At 46.3% G+C, this 23376-nt stretch overlaps 1 protein-coding gene across 1 annotated transcript in view; it reads right to left on the bottom strand.

Moving 5' to 3' along the window:
* LOC115470873 (NEDD8-activating enzyme E1 regulatory subunit-like) overlaps positions 1 to 23376 on the bottom strand; it is a 93286-nt gene that overhangs the window by 52001 nt on the left and 17909 nt on the right. Inside the window, exons 4-8 of the mRNA XM_030204472.1 lie at positions 22548 to 22578; positions 21586 to 21657; positions 16456 to 16535; positions 4984 to 5093; positions 4607 to 4716 (exon numbers count right to left, since the gene is read on the bottom strand). Of these exons, the coding sequence (XP_030060332.1) occupies positions 4607 to 4716; positions 4984 to 5093; positions 16456 to 16535; positions 21586 to 21657; positions 22548 to 22578 (403 nt within the window). The remainder of the gene's footprint in view (positions 1 to 4606; positions 4717 to 4983; positions 5094 to 16455; positions 16536 to 21585; positions 21658 to 22547; positions 22579 to 23376) is intronic.

Here is a 23376-nt window from a genome sequence, read left to right as displayed (position 1 = left end):
GAAGTGATAGCCACCAAAAAGACTGCTTTCAACGTCAGGTCTTTCAGAGATGCCCTCGACAAGGGTTCAAAAGGCGGCTTCTGCAATGCTCTTAGTACCAGGTTGAGATTCCACGCAGGCACCACTGAGTGCAGAGGAGGGCGCAGGTGATTAACTCCCTTGAGAAAGCACACCACATCTGGCTGCGAAGCCAGGGAAGCACCCTTCAGGCGGCCCCTGAAGCAAGCCAGAGCCGCTACCTGGACTTTAAGGGAACTGAGCGACAGGCCTTTCTCCAGACCTTCTTGCAGGAACGCCAACACTGAAGAAATTGGAGCAGTGAAGGGAGAAAGTGAGCCTGCTTCACACCACGCTGCAAAGATACGCCAAACCCTGGCGTAAGCAGTAGAAGTAGAGCGCTTCCTCGCTCTCAGCATAGTGGCGATGACCTTGTCTGAGAAGCCCTTCTTCCTCAGACGCTGCCGCTCAATAGCCAGGCCGTAAGACCAAAGGGGGAGGGATCCTCCATCACCACGGGACCCTGATGTAACAGGCCCTGCTCCACTGACAGCCGCAGAGGATCGTCGACTGAGAGCCTGATCAAGTCCGCATACCAGGGACGCCTGGGCCAATCCGGACCCACCAGGATTACCCTGCCGGGATGCTTTGCCACCCGGTCTAGCACCCTGCCCAACATGGGCCAGGGCGGGAACACATAGAGAAGCTCTTGTGTCGGCCACTGCTGGAGAAGAGCATCTACTCCCAGGGATCGAGGGTCCCGTCCTCTGCTGAAAAAGCGCGGCACTTGGCAATTGGCCGATGACGCCATCAGATCTAGGCTCGGCTGGCCCCAGCGCTTCGTGATGTCCAAGAACGCCTGAGCAGATAGCTGCCACTCTCCGGGCTCCAAGGTATGGCGACTGAGAAAGTCCGCCTTGACATTCATGACTCCGGCAATGTGGGCCGCTGAAAGCTGCTCCAGGTTCACTTCCGCCCACTGGCAAAGATTCATAGCCTCCTTGGCTAGAGGGGCGCTCTTGGTACCTCCCTGGCGGTTGACATAGGCCACAGCCGTGGCATTGTCCGACAGGACCCGTACAGGCTTCAACACCAGTACCGGGATGAACTCCAAAAGCGCCAACCGAATGGCTCTGAGTTCCAGGAGGTTGATAGACCACTTTGCCTCTGCAGGAGACCAGAGCCCCTGCGCTGTCCTTCCCAAGCAGTGGGCTCCCCAGCCCGACAACGAGGTGTCCGTCGTGACGACAATCCACTCTGGGGTCACCAGAGGCATTCCCGCAGACAACTTGTCTGTCTGCCTCCACCAGCTCAGCGCCTTGCGCACTGCTGGGTCCAAGGGAAGGCGCACAGCATAATCCTCCGACATCGGAGTCCAGCGCTGCAGCAAAGAGTGTTGAAGCGGTCTCATATGAGCCCTGGCCCAGGGCACAACTTCCATCGTGGCCGTCATAGAGCCCAACAGCTGCACATAGTCCCAAGCCCGAAGGGAAGAGGCTACTAGGAACTGGTCCACCTGAGCCTGAAGTTTGACAATCCGATTGTCTGGCAGGAACACTCTGCCCACTTGGGTGTCGAATCGAACTCCCAGGTACTCCAGGGACTGAGTCGGGCGCAGCTGGCTCTTCTCCCAGTTGATGATCCATCCCAGGGAGCTCAAAAGAGCAACTACCCGGTCCACAGCTTTGCCGCACTCTGCATAAGAGGGGGCTCGGATCAACCAGTCGTCCAGATAAGGATGGACTTGTACCCCTTCCTTTCGTAGGAAGGCCGCGATGACCACCATTACTTTGGAAAAGGTCCGCGGAGCAGTAGCCAACCCGAAAGGGAGGGCTCTGAACTGGAAGTGTCGTCCCAGGACTGCAAAACGCAGAAAGCGTTGATGAGGAGGCCAGATGGGAATATGCAGGTACGCTTCCTTGATGTCCAAGGATGCCAGGAACTCTCCTGCCTTCACTGCCGCTATAACAGAGCGGAGAGTCTCCATGCGAAAGTGCCGCACTTTCAAGGCCCGATTGACCCCTTTGAGGTCGAGGATAGGCCGGACAGAACCTCCTTTCTTTGGTACCACAAAGTAAATGGAGTAACGTCCCTTGCCAAGCTGACTTTCTGGCACCGGAACGACCGCGCCCAGGCGGATCAGATTGTCCAAGGTCTGCTGCACTGCCACAGCTTTGACCGGAGACTTGCAGGGAGAGAGTACAAACCCGTCTTTTAAGGGTCGGCAGAACTCTAGTTTGTAGCCGTCTCTGATGACTTCCAGCACCCACGCGTCTGAAGTTATTGTGGTCCACTCGCCCAGAAACGAGGACAGCCGTCCTCCAATCTGCACTGGGGCGTGGACCAAGACCCCGTCATTGGGTACGAGACCCTGGGGGAGGACCGGAGGGAGCACCTCCGGGACGGCGGTCTCTGCGAAAGGAATGCTGCTTGGGGGAGAAATTCCTCTTGAAGGAAGAGGGGGCAGAGCCCGACTTGCCCGGGCGGTACCGATGGGCTTCCTGCAACCGTCCTCTGGAGGTACCGGGACGAGTACTAGCCCGAGCCCTGACCTCTGGTAATTTCTTGCCCTTAGACGTGCCGAGATCGGTCACGATTTTGTCCAGCTCGACCCCAAAGAGCAGCTTGCCTTTAAAAGGCAACCTAGCCAGGCGGGATTTAGAGGCGTGGTCAGCAGACCAATGTTTCAGCCAAAGCCACCGCCGCGCAGAGATTGTCTGAGCCATGCCTTTCGCTGAGGCCCTCAAGACATCATACAGCAAGTCTGCCAAATAGGCTAAGCCCGATTCCAGGGCCGGCCAATCAGCCCTCAAGGAATGATCCGAGGGGGAAGCCCGCTGCACCATAGTCAGGCACGCCCTGGCCACATAGGAGCCGCAAACTGAGGCCTGCAAACTTAAAGCAGCCGCCTCAAAGGACGACCTTAAGGCCGCCTCCAATCTTCTGTCTTGGGCGTCCTTTAGGGCCGTGCCACCTTCCACCGGCAACGCCGTTTTCTTATTCACCGCAGTGATTAAAGAATCCACGGTAGGCCACAGATAGGCCTCACGTTCACTCACAGCCAAAGGATAGAGGCGGGACATAGCCCTAGCCACTTTAAGGCTCGCTTCTGGGACATCCCATTGAGCCGAAATTAAGGTGTGCATGGCATCATGCACGTGGAAGGTTCTAGGCGGGCGCTTCGTCCCCAGCATAATGGCAGAGCCAACAGGGGCTGAGGGAGAGACGTCCTCCGGAGAGGAAATCTTCAAAGTGTCCATGGCCTGTAACAACAGGTTGGGCAAATCCTCTGGGCTAAAAAGCCGCGCTGCAGAGGGGTCATCCGCTCCATCCGAGCGGGGATCCATCTCCTCCAAGGAATCCGCAAAGGACCGTTGGGAGACCTCAGACACGCTGCCCTCATCTACATCGGAGGAGACAAATTCCTCCAAGGCCTGGGAATCAACCCGAGGGCGTTTACCTCTGGGAACCTCAACCTCTTTACCAGACGAGGGAGCAGGGGCAGCGTTGTGCATGAGGAAGGCCTGATGCAGCAGCAAAACAAACTCGGGGGAGAAACCCCCCAGACTGTGCACTTCCGCAGTCTGGGCAACAGCCCTAGACGCACCCTCAACCGGCGCTCGCAATAGCGGGGGAGAGACATGCTGCGCATCCAAAATGGCGTCCGGCGCGAAACTCCGCGAAGGAGCCACGCGGGAAGAACGGCTCTTAACTTTAGCCGCTTCTGTGCCGTCGCCCAAATTAAGGGCGTTCATGGCATTAATGTCTCCAACCTCAAGGGCGGCCCAAGAAGAAGCCGTCCGAGCCGCGTGGCCGGCCAAGATGGCGGAGGCGAGGAGCGGGGGATGGGCGTTTATGGCGGGAAAAACCACCACGCCGGAGGAAGGACCGGGACATTCATCGGTCACGAAACTGTCACCCAACAAGGGCGAATCAGGCTTGAAGACCCCCGCATCCCCTCTAGAAGCGCTCAAGCGACCCGGGGAGCGAACCTTTGCGCCCTCGCCCTCCGACGCCATATGCCACGAGGAGAAGAATCGGGGAACCCCCTGCCCGCTATAAAAAGGTAAAAATTACCTGCTGTCCGCTCTGAGTTGTAACGACCTGGTGTCCCAGTGAGTAGCTGCAATAGACGCTTAAATAAACGTCGAAATAAACGCCTTTAAGGACGTTCAAAATTTTTTTTTTTTTTTTTTAACGGAGCCAGCGGGAGGGGGGAGAAAAGGAGGGACCTGGCACCACCAGGTTTGCACTTGCTCAAAAGAGCCCTCAACCCCAGGCACTCAACAAAACCTAAAAATTAGGCTTGGAGGCCTAGCCAGAGCTGCTGCTGTGTGTGACCACCACCTGCTGAGATAGAGAACATACTGGGGAGTTTCCGGCAGCACATGACCACATATAGGGAGGCAAAAGTTTGCTCTCTATCTCCACCTGCTGGTAGATGGACACAACCCACCAGTCTATGGATTGATCAGCTTGATGATATGGAAATGCCATTTAAAAAGTATACAACCTACATGTGTAAATACAGTTATTTATAAAAGGAGATGTTTCTAAAAACGCCCAAACTGTATGAAAATATTCAGAGAATAACTGCTTGTCTACGTACCTTTCTCTCCATCTGATCCAAATTATATGACTGAATGTGGTCCCTCAACTCTGGAAATGGCTGGTCTAGTCTCAGATCCTCCAGTGCGTTATCAGGATGAGATTCTATGACTGTCAAATTGATAAAATACTTTTTGGAAGGAAAATACTAAATGTTTTCTTTATTTCAACATTACCAGTACTATGTTATTATGTAACACAGTTCTATAATGCAATAAACCTTTTGCAGCAAGAACAAAATGGTTTAGTACAAAGCAAAATTGCAGATCCTTAAATAGCCGCTCCAGTAGACAAATTTCATAGGATATGTTATCAGATGAGCATGATACTGACCAGAGAGAACAAATGTCAGAATCTGATTCCAAAGAAACTACTTACCAGTGTGTTCTTTTATGACAATCCTCATATAGCCAACAAGCCCGTACGTCCTGCAGACTAGGAAAGGTATATTGGCATCCCAGAGGATTTCTGCTACACGCAAGAGCGTACTATGGACAAATAAAAAGAAAACAGGTGAATACCTGAAATGCAGCAACCAGGATAAGGGGAAATATTTCAGGATTCCTAACTTTTTTTTGTTTTAATTGAGAATTTTTCTTCTTTTATGACAATGTTCCTTATGCAAATTTCAGTGTAATAAATAAAGGAATTTTCCCTTGCCTGATAATTTCCTTTCTTTGAATCCTGCTAGACTAGTTCTGGTGCATAATTTTACTCTGACAGCAGATAGAGACAGTGAACATAACTTCTCCAGTGACATCACCACTACTGTGACGAGCAGTGCCATCCCAGAGTTTGTCAGTCAAAGCAAAATATGTCAAAGCTGAAAAAAGGAACGACTCAAACAACAAAGGGAAACAACGCCTAGAACACGAAGAAATACAGATTCTTGAAACAAATATCCAAAATCTGAAAGGATACAGCAAACAGTCCTCACTTTGACTTTCAATCTCTCATACAGAGAGATACTAAGGGTTAAGGACAATTCTTGAGCACTAAACAAATATTACTGAATCTAAGAAGACTGTGGGAGGAGGGAGGAACAGTCACAGTCTTCCTGGGAGGGTTTTGGATTGGTCCAACAGGATTCAAGGAAAAAAAATACCATCAAGTAAGAAAAAAAATTCTCTTTCCTTATCCTGCTAGACCAGTCCAGGCGATTGGGTTATGCCCCCAGCCAGCAGAAAGAAGCAGAGGACACTGACAATTCAGTGATGTCATCACCAGTACAAGAATTAATGCAGCCCTGGAACTTGCCTATATTTCTCTGCCTCTGGCAGATGGTGTAGCTTGGTCTGGTGCAGTAGAATTCTTCAAGACAGGCCTGTGCCCCTGTGGTTCAGTCCTGTGGCCAAAGCTGGCACCCAGGGATTAGTCCAGCCCCGAGCCTCAGCCTATAGGCTCTTGCTTAGAGTGGATGTATCGCTAGCAAGAACCTCAAAGGGCCTTTTTAAATATATAAGTTGACTAAATATTTAATAAAATACATTTAACACACCTTATGTCAATGAATTACAATTAATCATAGATGGATAGATAGGTAACTATGACTAGAAAGACACTGGCAATGTCCTGGGTTGCACCATTCCTTATAGCAATAATGTCACTGGCAGGAATATGCTGGCAGGGTGACACAGACTAGTCTAGCAGGATAAGGAAACAGATTTTCTCTAGAGGAATCTAGACAAGAAATGGAATCAGCTGGAAACTACAGGCAACATGTTCAATAGCATCATAATGTGATCTGACCTCTGCAGTAACTGAACTGGGCTGCTTCCCTCTGTGAAATAAAAAGGTATTCTAAATGTTGGCACATCAAGAACACAGAACATTTCTATCTATACCAGAACTTAGAATGAATCTGGAAAAAACTGCTGAAAAATTAAGAGGAGGAGGACACATGAAAACACACAGACTTAATATGGCTATTTCCCTTAGAGGAAAAAAGGTTAAAACACCTAGCAAAATCAAAGTAGATTAAACTACAAAATCTAACAGATTGCAAGGCATATCATATCATGTTGCTTTCTGACTGAGTATTACAGCCAAGACCTTTAAAACACTGCAGGAAAGCTCAGCACACCCTTAAGGAAGTTACAGTGGAAGTATATAAAATCATTAAATTACTTTCTCCCACTTTCTCTTCACTGTAATTCTTCTCTCATGACTCCTATTGGGTTCTATTTCATATAGCTGTGTATGATTTTGAATTATAAGTATACAGCATATCCCCAGCTTTTTAAAAATGTCCTTCCCTATGACTACTATTTAGGCAATGACTGGCTTCTGCTACTGGAAGTGAGGCAATGCACAATACAACCCTAACTTATTTGGACTCATAATGCATCGAGCAACTACAAAGAAGCCTTAAAAATATCTGGGTACTAATATCCTCCAGAGAGAAATAAAACAAGTGAGATCTCAATAACATTCCTAATTTTAAATGTCGACTGCTAGAAAATAAAATCTTACGCTGGTTCTCCCTACAGGCCAGTTGAGGATGAGGATGCTGCAGAGGTCCCCTGCCTCTATTCCTCAATAGTGACACCTAGAGGCATATTTTCAAAGCACTTTGGGAGGTTAAGTTCCATAGGTTTCTATGGAACTTTGGGAGGCTAAGTGCTTTGAAAATGAGCCTCCTAGTGACCAGACTTAGGGTTCATGTTAGTCAAGGTCCAGAGGGAGCCGCAGCTTGTGACCCTGACTTAAGACTTTTGCCACATTAACAGTCCAGTCTGAATGAGCTGGAGGTTTAAAATGAATTCACCTGTAAAAAATAAAATTCCTACTATTGCTACTTAATTCTAACTTTTCTTTTTAAGTTATTTTCTTCCACTTTTTCTACAGCTCCATTTTGGCCATCCTTTAAATAACTGCTCTCAGTGAAGCCCTTGAAAGAAGCTCCTGCATAGGCAAGCAGTTACACTTATAGCCAATGGTGTGCTGGAGCCGGCTCACTCCGGCTCGCAAGATCCGGTTGTTAAATTTTGCCCGGACTTGCGAGCCGGTTGTTGGAAAGGGCGAGCCGGCTCTCCCTCCCTCCTCCCTCCGGATCCGGTCCCTCACCGATCCTACCTTGACCATCGAATTCTTCGGGGCAGGCAGTGTTGCCTGCCCGCTGCTATCGCTGACTCTCCCCCGCTGCCTGTTTGTGCTTTCAAAATGGCCGCCGAGACTTCTGTAAGTCTCGGTGGCCATTTTGAAGCGCAATCGGGCGGCGGAGGAGAGTCAGCGATGGCAACGGGCAGGCAACACTGCCTGCCCCGAAGAATTTGATGGCCAAGGTAGGGTCGGTGAGGGACCGGATCCGGAGGGAGGGAGGGAGGAAGCAGGAGAATTTGCGGAACAAGTCGGGAGGGGGTGGCAGGGGAGAGAAGGGAGCTGCTGGTGCATACAGGGCAGGGGAGAGGAGGGTCACTGCTGAACATGGGTGGATCGTGGAGGGCAGGAGAGGGTCACTGCTGGACATGGGTGGATGGAGGGCAGGGGAGAGGAGGGTCTCTGGGTATGGGTGCATGGAGGGCAGGGCAGGGGAGAGGAGGGTCACTGCTGGACATAGGTGGATGGAGGGCAGGGGAGAGAAGTGTCGCTGGACATGGGTACATGCAGGGCAGGGGAGAGGAGGGTCACTGCTGGACATGGGTGAATGGAGGGCAGGGGAAAGGAGGGTCACTGGGTATGGGTGCATGCAGAGCAGGGGAGAGGAGGGTCACTGCTGGACATGGGTGGATAGAGGGCAGGGGAGAGAAGGGTCGCTGGGTATGGGTGCATGCTGGGCAGGGGAGAGGAGGGTCACTGCTGGACATGGGTGGATGGAGGGCAGGGGAAAGGAGGATCACTGGGCATGGGTGGATGCAGGGCAGGGGGAGAGAAGGATCGCTGGACATGGGTGGATGGAGGGCAGGGGGAGAGGAGGGGAGAGAGAAGAAATGCTGGACATGGATGGAGGGGAGGGAAGAGTGAGGAAGTAGATGAGATAAGGGAAAAGGAAGAGAGGAGAAAAACTGCACATGGATGAATAGGCAGAAGCTGAGGACCAGAAATGAAGAAGAAAGGAGGAAAGGAAAGAAATAAATGGAAAGGAAGCCCTGGAAACGGAGTTAAGAGGCCAGATAGCAGCAGAATCGGATACTGGGCCAGCATGATCAGAAAAACAGTCACCAGACAACAAAGGTAGAAAAAAATAATTTTATTTTCATTATAGTGTTTGGAATATGTTCACTTTGAGAATCAGGTGCTCAACATTAAAAGTTTATATTTATTTACTTATTTATGGCATTTTATCCCACATTAAACATGAATTAGATTGGAACCTGGGATCATTTAATTTTTTTTGCCTGGAGAGAGTAATGCATTGCCCCCCCCCCCCCCCCCAGCTATAGCCAGCTCTGCAATTTTGGGGGGCGCAGAGGTGGACCGGGGAGAGAGCCTGTTGTTAAAAATTTACCAGCACCCCACTGCTTATAACCCTCACAGTAAGTCAAGCAAAATAGTATTCTTCACAACTTCTCATTCTTTCAAAGAACCAAAAGCTGTATGAGAGCTTGAATACTTTCCGAAACACGCAAAACAAGGCAGACCCTTGTCGAGGATCTTTTGACTAAGCTACAGCGACTCTGAATTTTTGGTTTTTTGAAAGAATGAGAAGTTGTGAAGAAGAGTTATGGTCAGATTAAGTGACCCATTTTTAACAGTCAATTTTCATTCTCTTTTGAATACACACACCAATTTTTATAGAGATTGTTATTTGAAAGGACTTTTTATGAAATATTACACCTGGCTTTTTGGGAGCAATCTTTTCTCCCCTAGGGCCCTGTTTACTAAGCCGTGTTATAGGAGCATTAGCATCTTTAACGCACATTAACTGTGTACACGCCTATCCATATAGGAGCCTACACGGTTAATGCACACGCTAATTGTCGGTGCATTAAAAACGCTAATGTGCTTCAGTAAACAGGGCCCCTAATTTTTTTTTACCTGGGAGTTTTCCATTGCTCTTTTTTGCCGAGTGGATTTATTCGAAACCTATGGGAAGCCATAAGAGGATAGATAGTGTTTGCTGACCTTCCCTGGCAGTTAAGGTTCCCTTTGGTTAAATTTATTAAATATTCTTGGTAATTGAAGTTCCTCTCGCTAACAATCTTACAAAACAATTCTTTAGTGGTTTCAATATTTTGAAATGCTAAATAGTAGTAGTAGTAGTAGTTATGCAAAATGGAGAAATTAGACCTTACCTGCTAATTTGCTTTCCTTTAGTCCCTCCGGACCGGCCCAGGATTGGACTGATGGGTTGTGCACGCCTACCAGCAGGTGGAGACTGAGAAAAAAACTCTGACTCTAGAGAGCCAATGAGAGCCCTGGTCATGTGACCCTAGCCTCAGTATTTGAATAACCAAGCAGAAAGGAAAAGGACCTATATTCTGTGCCCTGAGGAATTTAAGCAGCCAGGAAGCACAAGAGAAACCAACGTGCTTAAACTACGGCTTCGCCGTGACACTGGGCGCACCAACAACTCGGTTCAGAGCCGTGGCATGGCCAATTATGTACAGAAATGTGTATCCCATAAACTGTGCAAGTTGTTGTATAATATTATGAACTGAATAACCAGAGAACTTGCAAAACATTTAACTTGTAGAACATAATGTATTTCTTATAGACCATAATGTATCTCCTTTAACTGTCTAACTAGCAGAACAGCTCTGTAGACGACAGTTGCATCTCTGTACACAGTAAAGTTGAGAACCATAGAACACGGGAGGGACCTGGGCCGGTCCGGAGGGACTAAAGGAAAGCAAATTAGCAGGTAAGGTCTAATTTCTCCTTCCTTAGCGTCCCTCCGGACCGGCCCAGGATTGGACTGATGGGACGTAACAAAGCAGTAGTCCTAAGGGAGGGACCCCAGCAAACCCGCTGTGAGTACGCGAGATGCAAAGACGGTCTCCTGACGACACTGCACATCTAGCCTGTAATGCTTAGAGAAAGAATGAAGTGACGACCAAGTCGCCGCCTTACAGATCTCCGCTGGAGGCACCAAGGAACACTCCGCCCACGAGGCTGCCTGCCCCCGGGTAGAATGAGCTTTAAGCGCTGCCGGAACTGGTCTGTCTGCCAAGAGATAAGCAGACGCTATCATTTCTTTGATCCACCGAGACAAAGTAGGCTTAGAAGCTGCCAGGCCCTTGCGGTGACCAGCAAACAGCAGAAAGAGGCGGTCCGAGCGACGGAAGTCCTCCGTAACTGCAAGATACCGTTTAAGTACTCTCCTAACATCCAGAGTATGTAACTTTCGCTGCTCCTGCGTTCCGGATGAGGATCCCAGAATAGGAAGAAAAACCGACTGGGACATATGAAACCGAGATAGTACCTTGGGCAAAAAGGAAGGAACCGGCCGAAGGACCACTCGCTCTTTAGAAAATTCCAGAAATGGAGATCTACAGGAAAAAGCTTGCAACTCTGAGACTCTTCTAGCTGACGCGATAGCCACCAAAAACACCGTCTTAAGCGTTAAATCCTTCAGAGAACATGCTTGTAAAGGCTCAAAAGGAGGCTTTGTCAGCGACGAAAGCACCAGATTAAGGTCCCAAGATGGAAAAACTGATCTGACCGGAGGACGAAGAAGGCTGACCCCCTTCAAAAAACGAGCCACCTCGGGAAGACTAGCCAAAGACTTACCCCTTATTCTACCTCTGAAACAGGACAGAGCTGCCGCCTGCACCTTCAGCGACGAAAGAGAGAGCCCCTTATCAAAACCTCGCTGCAAAAAGTCTAACATCTGAGGTACTGACGCTCGAAAAGGGACAATGTCAGCTTCTGCACACCAATCCTCAAAAATTCTCCACGTGCGAATATAGTTTAGAGAGGTGGAACGGTGACGAGACTGCAGCATGGTAGAAATCACTGGCGTTGAAAATCCTCGCTTAGTTAAACGAGCTCGTTCAAGAGCCAAGCCGTAAGACAAAATCGAGCTGGATCTGGATGCGTAACTGGTCCTTGAACCAGCAAAGTCTTGTGTGCCGGAAGACGAAGAGGAGACGCCACGGACAGACGCTGGAGATCCGCGTACCAGGGACGCCGAGGCCAGTCCGGTGCCACCAAAATGATCGGCCCCCCGTGGTCTTCGATCTTCTGTAGGAGACGACCTATTAGTGGCCATGGAGGAAACGCGTAAAGAAGGCCGGAGGGCCATTGCTGCAAGAGGGCGTCTACCCCTGCCGCCCTTACATCTTTTCGGCGACTGAAGAAGCGAGGAACTTTGGAGTTGAGCCTGGATGCGAAGAGATCTAGTACTGGAAGACCCCAGCGCTGTACTATCAACTGAAACGCCCGATCGCTCAGAGCCCATTCCCCGGGATCGAGAGTGTGACGACTTAGGAAGTCTGCTTGCACGTTGTCCACTCCTGCCACATGCGAGGCTGAGATGGCCGTGAGGTGAATCTCCGCCCACGCCAGGAGACTCTCTGCTTCCCGACACAGGAGACGGCACCTCGTACCTCCCTGGCGGTTGATGTAGGCTACTGCCGAGGCGTTGTCCGAGAGAACTCGCACAGCTGTGCCCTCCAGAAGAGAACCGAAGTGCAGCAGAGCTAGCCGAATCGCCCTGGTCTCCAGAAAGTTGATGGATTGAACTGCTTCCAGCGGCGACCAGAGGCCCTGGGCCCACTTGTCCAGGCAATGAGCCCCCCAGCCCCGGAGACTGGCATCTGTTGTTAGAGGTATCCACCGCGGAGGCTCCAACGGCATCCCCACAGTGAGATTCTGCATCCGTAGCCACCAAAACAGAGAGATTCGTTCCCGGAGCCGCAAAGGCAGTCTCATCAGAAGGGAATCTGTTTGAGCAGACCACCGGGCCAGGAGAGACCACTGAAGAGATCTCATGTGAGCTCTGGCCCAGGGAACTACTTCTATCGAGGCAGCCATGGAACCGAGAACCTGAAGATAGTCTCGAGCACAAGGTACTTTCAGATGCATCAAATTCAGAATTTGAGACCGAAGCTTTAGGATTCTGCCCTGCGGAAGAAAAACTCGACCCCTCGCAGTATCGAAGGTGACCCCCAAATACTCTAGAGACTGAGAGGGAACCAAACGGCTCTTGGCTACGTTCACCACCCAACCTAGGGACTGCAGGAACGTTACAACTCGCTCCGTGACCTGACAACTTTCTTGATAAGACTTTGCCCTTATCAACCAGTCGTCCAGGTAGGGATGAACCAAAATCCCTTCCTTCCTGAGAGCCGCTGCCACCACGACCATCACTTTGGTAAATGTGCGCGGCGCCGTTGCCAGGCCGAAAGGCAGAGCGCGAAACTGATAATGCCGGCCTAGAATTGCAAAACGCAAAAACTTGTGGTGAGCAGGACGAATGGGAATATGCAAATAGGCCTCCGTCAGGTCCAAGGCTGTTAAATACTCTCCCTTGCGCACTGCTACTATGACTGACCGAAGGGTCTCCATCCGGAAACTGGTGACCTTGAGAGCGCGATTGACAGCTTTGAGGTCGAGAATAGGACGATGGGAGTCCTCCTTTTTGGGCACCACAAAGTAAATGGAATACCGACCTCGCTTGTACTCGGCAGGAGGAACTGGATAAATCGCCTGAAGATCTAAGAGCCTCTGTAGAGTCTCCCGAACCGCACGCGCTTTGAGGGGAGAGCGACAGGGAGACTCCAGAAAGGCGTCTGAAATAGGCCTTGCAAATTCTAAGGCATATCCGTCTCGAACCACCTCCAAGACCCACTGATCTGATGTAATGTGGGCCCACCTCTGATAAAACTGAGAAAGCCGAGCTCCAACAGGTACCAGAGAAGGGGCCCTCGCACCTTCATTGGGAAGTACGCGCAGGGGAGCGAAAATTGCCGCTTGAGAATCTGCCTCCTCTGCGGTAACCTCGAAAGGACTGGTTCCTGGTAAAGAAACGTGATCTCTGAGGCTGAGAAGCTTTATCAGGCTGAAATCTACGGAAAGACCTTAGCCTACCACGTCCAAACAAGGCACCCCGACTGGACAGGCGAGGCCGATCTTCAGGGAGACGAGGCACTTTAGAGTCTCCTAGGGAGTGAACCAATTTGTCCAAATCCTCTCCAAACAAAAATGAACCCCTAAAGGGAAATTTACTTAACTTAGACTTGGAGGCCGCATCTGCCGACCAACCTTTCAACCAAAGAGAGCGGCGAGCTGCAACTCCCAGGGCCAAAGATTTAGAAGATGCCCTCAACAGGTCATACAGAGCATCGGCTAGAAAAGCAGAGCCCGTTTCAATCTTTGCTACCTCGACATCTATAGCTGCAAGATCATCTGAAGATCTATCCAGGACTCTCTCGGCCCAACGAAAACAGGCCCTGGCCACTAAAGATCCGCAAATGGCCGCCTGCACTGCCAAAGAGGAAACCTCAAAATTATGCTTCAAAAGAGAGTCCAAACGCCTGTCTTGCGTATCTTTAAGCGCTGTTCCTCCATCTACTGGGACTGTGTTGCGTTTAGTAACCGCAGAGACCACAGCATCAACTACTGGGAGCTTAAGAAGTGCTTTATCAGCTTCGGGCACCGGATATAGACGAGACATAGATCTAGTAGGCCGAAAAGCAGCATCCGGGACCTCCCACTGCGCTTTAATGACATCCCAAATGTCCTCATGCATAGGAAAGGTCTTGCTGGAAGCCCTAGAGCCCTTAACCAACAAATCAACCTTTCGGACTTGTGAAGCTGGAGGCTGATCATCAAAATTTAAAGTAGTAGCCACCATAGCAATAAGATCCTGTAAATCTTCCTTATGAAACACTCTAGCCACCGAGGGATCTTCCCCCTGGCCCAAAGGAACAGTGTCAGGATCTAAAGAGGAAGGATCCTCCCAAGCCAGCTCATTAAGTGCCGGTCCTAAGTCTTCCTCTTCCTCCAAAAAAGGCATGTCTGAACTATGCTCTGGTACCAGATCTGAAGGAAACTCACATGTCCTAGGCTTAGCTGCAGTAGGACCCGAACTGCCCATAGCCCCTGACAGCCCCGCTGTAGCCCCTGTCAGCCCCGCTGCTGGACCCTCTCGCTGCATCAGGAAGGCCTGGTACATCTGAATAACAAACTCAGGGGGAAAACCTCCTCCCTGAGTGGCTGTCGAATGTACCAGGGCCTCTGTATTGAAATCTCCCAAAATCGCGGAGTTTAAAGGGCCAGACGCGGCACCCGACGTTGAAGGAGCAGGAGACAAAATGGCCGCCGTTCGCACCACTTTCGCCGCGGGCGCTTCAAGAACTAAGCCAGAGGCCTCCGAACTAGGAGCGAGGGAGCGCGACGGCGAAATCGGAACCCCCGACGGAACCGAAGACAAAGTCGGTGGAGGAAGAGAAACAGCGGGCATGTCAAGCGCTGTACAAAATTTACAGGCGCCGGAGGCATTAACCCCCCGACGCTGACAGACTGCACATCTTTTCAACTTTTCCGCCATCGCGGAAACAAGCGAGCACTCGCGAGAAAGCGGCAACGCGGTTCGCGCCTTTTTAAACAGCCTAATTAGCAGCTAAAAAACCCCGAGGGCTGACAGGAGCAATAAAAGGGTACTGGTATTTTTTTTTTTTTTTTTTTATTTAAACAGGTGCTGAAAAACCCCACACAGAGTTGAACACAGAGCTGCCTGACAGAGCTGCCTGCTCGTTAAGTCAGCGGGGAACAGATAACTCAGCTGTTCAGTTCCTTTTTTTTTTTTTTTTTTAAAGCACTGGCTGCCTCTCCCAAAGGCAATACTCCTTTACAATGAAAGGGTAGCCCTTCCCTTAATTATTAATAATGCTGTTTGAGGATACACCAGAAGGGAGATGGGGAGGAAATAGGGGGGAGGGACTCGGGGCACCCGAGTTTAACACCCCAGAGGCTGAACACTAAGGCACTTAGTATCAGGAATGACCTCAATAAAATTCCTGGGCACAGAAGAACCAATAAAGAAAATATCTACAAATACCAAAAAGAGAGACTAATAGGCTCACGTCCTACCTGCTGGGAGACTGAGAAAATACTGGGGCTAGGGTCACATGACCAGGGCTCTCATTAGCTCTCTAGAGTCAGAGTTTTTTTCTCAGTCTCCACCTGCTGGTAGGCGTGCACAACCCATCAGTCCAATCCTGGGCCGGTCCGGAGGGACGCTAAGGAAAGTATAAAATAGAAGGCAGGCAAGGAATAAGGAAACTCGAACCCAGAGACCTTTTCAAAGAAAGAGACACTGATTCACACAGCCTAAGATTGAAAGACAAGTACAGGGTAAAGTTCAGGGTAAAGCAATATTTTATTTTTAATGTAAATTTCTACTGCACCTGTCCAAAAGACCACTCTCAGTGGATCGCAATTCTTAAACTTACATTACCCAGACTGCAATGGCTTAAAGTATAAATCAATTTACGCCTCAAACTTCACTTACATTGGCACTCAACTGTGGAACGCCTTACCCAAATTAACAAAAACTACCCGGAACTACCTAAACTTTAGGAAATCATTGAAAACAGTTTTGTTCAAGAAGGGTTATTCCCCAGGTTCAACATAATCAGGATTATCCCTTACTACTATAAGATCCAATAGACTCTAATTACATCTTATCTTTCATATTTACTACTGATTAATTGTTATTCATATCCTAATTCAATACCCATCGCTGTTTAACTGTTATTTTTTATTCTGCTAAATTTGAAAAATTGTACTTCCTGCATTGTAACTTACTACAATATTTTTGTAAGCCACTTTGAGCCTGCTATCAGTGGGAAAAGGTGGGCTACAAATGTGATAAATAAATAAATAAACCACATAAATTACAATATTTTAACATGTAGACTATAAAACACAATAAACATCCTCACTGCCAAAAAAATTACTTACCTTTCCGTTAGCTGGCTTGCAATGACCATATTAAACCTACAGAAAAATGAAGGATCATTCTCTAGAAGTTTTTCTGGGCTCTGAAAAGAGATTATATTAAAGCACATATGTCTTATATCACTTATATTTTTTTATTATTTTAAGTCATAAAGGAAACAATTTCCAATGGGATTCTCCAGGGATAAACACGTGTTTACTTACAAAGAAGAGCCTTTGAAAATTTTCTTCTCCCTTTCCTCTCCCCTTGGGGAAAAGGAGAGGCACTGGAGGTTCAGCTGCATAGGCAAAATACGCATGGAGAGTTTATTTTAAACTTGCCACATGTACTATCCAGTAAGGAGATTGCACACGCAAACCCTGCAGGTACCTACAGTGCTGAGATCAAATTTTGTGAACCTCCTAGAATGGTCCGCATTTTAGCAGTGTATACTCAAAACGTGATTGGAGAGAAAGGTAACACCATTATACAACAGACAAAAAGGATATATTTTGGTCATGTATTCAACAATATATATGTGAACCCTTCCATTCAGTTACCTGGTAGTACCTCCTTCATCAGCAATAGCGTCAATTAAGCATTTCCTGCTTTATATCAGAAAACTCTAAAAGAGAATATCGGGCTATCCATCTATGAGCTGAAGTTGAGTTGAAAACGGGCCATGCAGCAAAACAAGGACCATTAACTTTTTAGTAAACTTACTACAGAATAGCTAAGAGAAGATGAGATTTTGTATACTGAATTGGCCAAGTCCCAACCTAAACCATCTATATATATAAAACTCACCCTCAACGTTCTATTGTCTGACGTCACTGAAGCCAAGTAAGTTCGAAGCTCTGAAGCCAAGAAAATCACAGTCTCGGGGCCCCGCCCTCGCGTCAAATGTTATGACGTTGAGGGCGGAGCAATTCACTCACATCGATGGCGGCCATGGTAGCACAATGGGCCACCCACTGACGACGAAGGTGCGTTGGGTGGGGGGCCACAGTCACATATCACCGGCGGCCACAGCGGCGCAATGCAGTCACTAACAACGAAGGTGCGTTCGGTGGGGGGGCCAGAGGAAAGCCTTGCTAGCGCCCGTTTCTTTGGCTCCAGAAACGGGCCTTTTTTTACTAGTATTGATATGTTGTGACATGATACAAAATGAGCTGCTTATGCAAAGAAGCCCTCAAATGTCATAGTAAACAGTAAAAATTGGGAAAAACTTTTCATAGGTGATCTTAAACTGAAACAGTTCCAGGAAATGTTTAGTCAACGTTATTGCTACTGAAGGAGGTGCCACCAGTAACTGTATGGATGGGTCACATTTTTTAAAAAATGATACTTACTGTTTAAACTTTTTGATGAACAAATAATCAAAATATGCCCTTTCAGTCTGTGTTATTTCTTTAATGGGTACTATATTGATCTTTTTAGACATTAGTACAACTTTTGATCTCCTTGACCATTCTACCCTTCTAGGTAGATTATCCAATATCGGTGCACAGAGGGTACTGTCCTCAAATGATTTCAATCATATCTTGCATGTCAGTATTCAAGTGGACTGGAGTTATGTATCTACCCAGAATTATTCCTTTTCTTGTAGAGTCCCGCAATGTTCCATACATGCACCTCTTTTGTTTAATCTTTTTTCTAATTTCCCTTGGCCCAACCTTTCAAGAACTGGCTATAAGCAGATAACAATAAGCAAACAACATCCAACTTTTAGCCTTTGTGGATCAAGGCTCACAAGTCCATGGATGTATTGCACATTTGCTTAGTTTTCCAGGAGGAATAACACCCTTTACCAGTCGCCCCCAAAATCTCTGAAAAGACTGCATCAGTGCTAATTTTAGTCTCAGCTACTGCTGACTTTTCTGTGAAAGCTGCACGTATGTGTATCTTCTGTTTTGTATTAATAAATTGTTTTATTTTTGTCTTTTAATTTCTAATTTTAGTTTTTAATTTTGTATGTTGCATTAAAGTCTATCATTATTTTAAATTATGTTAAAACTTTGTTACTCTTTTTTTTTTAATCTTTGTTCATAAAAAGAAGGATATTGCATAAAATGAACAAACTTGTTTTGAATATAAGTTGTGCTGAGATACAGACCGTCCTAGAGAGTACACAAATTTTTCTTAGCACAGAATGCACCTGTGGGTCCCACCAGGAGAAGGGATTTTCAAAGGGAGACCAAATGTGGGTCTCACTAATATCAGCGTCTACTTACTAGAAGCTCATTAGAACACAGTGACTGCAACTGGCACAGATTTGGGATACCAATGGAATGAAGGCACCTACAGCACCTATATAGCTCAAACTGAAGGGCTTATTTCCAAAACCCTTGAAGTCAAATATGGACTTAGCGGATTTTGGAAATAAGCCCTTCAATTGGTAATTACTCTACTTTCCTTTATTCTAATTTCCAGTGTCTGTTATGCAATCCTGCCAGCTCAACTACTACAATAGTTTGCTGATTGACCTAACTTTATCCAACACCTACTCCAAATTCTGCCACATTTTACAGCTTGCCAGTTTCCCTACCACTACCATGGCACAGCTCTGCTAAGTAGCATGCCCTGGCTTACAATTGACACTTGATTTAGGATCCATATTTCTGCTTATAAAGTCATCTGGAATTCTGTCTCTGTCTAACCTGATCTCTATTCTCCCCTCTTTACTCCATTCACTGAGTTTTTCTCTGTCTGCCTCACGTTAAGCACATTTCTTCTTGGTACCTCATCCTTGCAACAAGCTCCCTCTAAATGTCCATAAGTTACCCCAAAATCGCAATGGGACTCAAAACTTTCAAATTCCTAAGCAGGGTTTACTACACAATATCACATACAGGACTAGAACAATTTCCTCTTTTTCTAGACAAAGTATTAATGTGGAAAAAGTTGTACGTTCAAACCTAAACCATTTTTAAACTAGTGGCTGCCAAGTTCATTATCACACACAAAAAAACTTTCCTTTTTAAAAGTATGCTGTTTTACATGTTTAACTTAAGCAACCTCTCTAACTTTTTCTGCGATTACACAATTACTACAACAATAAAACACGCATTTTGCTGTAATAATTGTATAATCAAAGAGAAAATGAGATAGCTTGTTTAAGTTGAATATATAAAACAGCATACTGTTAAAAAGGGCCATTTTCCCCTGTGCAATGATGAACTTGGCAGCCACTAGTTTAAAAGTGGCCTAGGCTTGAGGGCACAATGTTTTTCTCCTTCATACGTTGGTTAAAAATACATAAAAATTAAAGAAAAAAAAGAAAAAGAGGAAATTGTTCTAGTCCATTCAAGACTAGAACAATTTGTCTTGAATGTAATATGCACAAGTTAGCCCACAGAGACTCTATTAAAATCTGGGTTGATGGTTTGTTCCTCAAACTTACAGTTAATGAATCCATTACTTAATATTTCAGCCACCAATTATATTCATAGGTACCATCTGCGTGCTATCTGTAGAGAACTCAACGTCTTACATGACGCCCATTATTATAGGCCTCAGACATGCAGAATAAAAAGAAAGATATCCTTCAGTTTTTTCTGTGTATAGTATCCTTTCCATTTGTGACTATAATTATAGCTTATCTCTTGTATTTGTATGGTTTTTGAAATAAGATGAGCCCCTTTTATGACATCTTACTCACACTTCACATGCTGATGTTCCTTGTGACTTTGGCAACTCGCTTTATCCTCTATTGCTTCAGGTACGAACTTGGGGCTAACATAAGTCTGATTATTCTCAAGGGACCCATTTACCAACAACTTACACTCGTGCTAATGAATCTTAGTAAATCTAGAACTCGACTATAAGCACTATGGGGTAGGAAAATACCCACTGGACTCGTCTATAATGTGCTTTGAGCTCAGATTTGGAAAGCTGAAGAATAAATCCAAAATGAAATCTAAATATCTGCTTTAAAAAAACTATTTCTGAACATGGATATTTGTTTTTGTTACAATTACACTTTCATCTCACACAACAGGCAGCACAGCAACAGCCATGGGTTAAAAAGACCCAGAATGATGAGCTTTCAAGAATTTTATGGGCATAACAGTCAAAAAGAAAGCTGGACTCTTAAATCTGTGCTCTATTTTCAGTCAAACTAAGGGGCCATTTTACCAAGCTGCGGGAAAAGAGTCCTGCACTGGCGGCAGGGGCCGTTTTTCCCCCAAGCGCCAGGGCCCTTTTTACCGCAGCGGGTAAAAAAGCCTCCAGCACACATGGCCATGCGGTAAGAGAACTGCTCTCCATGAGCTGCTCTCCACGTAACCACATTTAGTTGCGTCTATTTAGGCCACATTTTACTTGGTGTAAATCCCGACACCTAAATTAGGCACAGAGCAGATGTATTCTGTAATAATGCGCATACATTGTAGAAAAGCCCATTCCCCGCCCCATTTTCAACTATGCGACTTAGAATTTAAGCACACCATGTTACAGAACGCACTTAGGGATCCTTTAACAAAGGCGCGCTGAAAAATGGCCTGTGGTAGTGTAGGCTTGGGTTTTGGATGCACGCAGAATCATTTTTCAGCACACTTAAAAAAGACCTTTTTTTTTTTTTTTGCCGAATACGGATGTGCGGCAAAATCAAAATTGCCATATGTCCATTTTGGGTCTGAGACCTTACCGCCAGCCAAAGACCTAGTGGTAAAGAATTTGGGTGGTAATGACCTAAGCGTGTCAGATGCCACTTGGCGAGCATCCACTATGCGTGCCAGAAAATATTTTCCAGACACAAGCCAAAATTGAAATTATCGCAAGGGCCACGCGGTAACCGGGCAGTAACTCCAATTTGGTGCACTTTGGCGCCTACGCAGCTTAGTAAAAGGGGCCCTTAGCGAGTTGTGCATGTAAATCTCAATGACAATTAGTGCTGATAATTGCTTGTTGACATGCAATTAACAGCGCTGAGTATCTTGTTAACTATTTAAGTTATGCGCATTGTTATGGAATACGCTTTGAATTCTGCACGGGAATCTTGGCGTAATATATAGAATCCGGGGGTTACTGACAAATGCATCTGCACATAATGCTAGGCATGCAAAACTCTGCTCATTGCATAACTGAACCCTGGCTGTATTTTATTCACTTAGAACACAGTAGACAGACAGACAAAATCCAAGGACACCTACCTCTTCCACAAAATTACCCAAGACATCAAGGTTTAACTCTTGCAAAAGTTCCATTACACTCTGAGCTCGATTCTATTTTTAAAATATAGATAAAGAAAAAAATGAATAATAATTTAAAACATTTCTTTTGAAGCAGCTGGTTTAATCCTTGCATTCTAGTTTCTTGTTACATTTGTACCCCGCGCTTTCCCACTCATGGCAGGCTCAGATGACAAGGCATTAAACTCCCCCATAGCCCCAATACTGTATAGGTTGTTATTCTCGGACAGAAGGCCAAGAAGGGACCATCCTCTATTCATATCTTGGATCCTATACGATCTCAACCAGAAGGCCGAGAAGCAAGTATTACCCATACCAATGCACACGCTTAAATTACTATCTTTCATGCACACACTCTTTATATCTCTTCTGCTTCCTAAATATACACACAGCCACCACAGGGGTGGAAAGTCTGGCAGCCAGCTTTCGGGCCCGATCCAAATGATAATTATTAATGCTCCTTTTTCCTTTTGGAAATTATCTTCATTACCCAGATCTAGTTTGGAAAAACAATGGTGAATGTAACCACTTTTAAATTTATAATCTCTCAGTTTTCAAGGTATAAAATCCAGGAACCAATTTTCCTAAAGCTTTTAACCTCTGGCAAAAACTCTTCGGAATCCAGGACCCTTAAGGAGTAAATGATGGCCTCACGTATTAATGATATGGCAGTATTTTAATGATACATCCATATTTGGGCCAAAAGGATTAAAATAATTGACTTCTGTACAGTCATCCATTCACCCACACATCGGCAGGAAGAGTTTAAAATTAAAGCCACATTTTTTACTTCTAAAAAAAGACAGACAATTAAATTACTTGACATTGCCATCAGCCAGTTTAATTCAACTAAATGGGCTGTCTAGAGCTATTTGATACAACCCTTCAATGTAGAAGTACAATTCTAAAATGGTTTACCGTACCTTTCCAATACTGCTTCTCTGAAGAAAAAAGCTAAGAAAAAGGGGAGAAGGAGGGAGAGAAATCAGATATCTGTAAATAATTTATTGTTTAAATTTCATTAAATCTTTCCACGAAAGCCATCATGAGAACCTGCAAAATTCTCATCTGCTGAGAATTATATTTTATAAACGTGAGCAACTGTGATCACAATTATAGTAGAGTTGGAAACAAAATCTAAAATCTTTATCTAAAAAGAATGTCATCACAAACAGATTCTTCCATCACCACTCCAGTGAAGGGAAACAGCTCTGATTTCGTTCATGACAAGGGAAAGAGACCTTCTGGTGTCAGCCTGGAATCTCCACTGAGTTATGAAACAGGGTCCAACTTAAAAGCTAGCTCCACAAGGTACAACTTCCAGCTTACTCCTTCAGTGGGAACGGAGGAGTAATCTAATGGTTTGAGCATCAGGCTGAGCATGGAAGGCATAGCTCAAATTCCACTATGTTACTTGTGACCTTGGGCAAGTCATTTACCTGCAGATTCTATATAGTGTGCCTAGAGATCCACGTCGACATCGGCACATATTCTATAACAATGTGCGTACTTAACAAATTAATAAGCGCTGATAACAGCACTTAAGCAATAATGAGCACTAATTGGCACTGATTAGAATTTACGCACATAACTTGCTAAGCATATTCTGTAACGAAGTGCATGGAACTTCTAACACTCGCAGGTAAAAAGGAGCATGGTTATGGGTGGAGAAATGGGCAATTCATGTGTGTTCCAAAATTTACACGTGTATATAATATGGTCCAGTGCGTGTAAATCAAAACGCCGGGCTTT

This window comes from Microcaecilia unicolor, chromosome 5 (genome assembly GCF_901765095.1).
Source record: "Microcaecilia unicolor chromosome 5, aMicUni1.1, whole genome shotgun sequence".
In the NCBI taxonomy this organism is placed as follows: Eukaryota; Metazoa; Chordata; class Amphibia; order Gymnophiona; family Siphonopidae; genus Microcaecilia; species Microcaecilia unicolor.
This window is presented reverse-complemented; position numbering and strand designations above follow the sequence as displayed.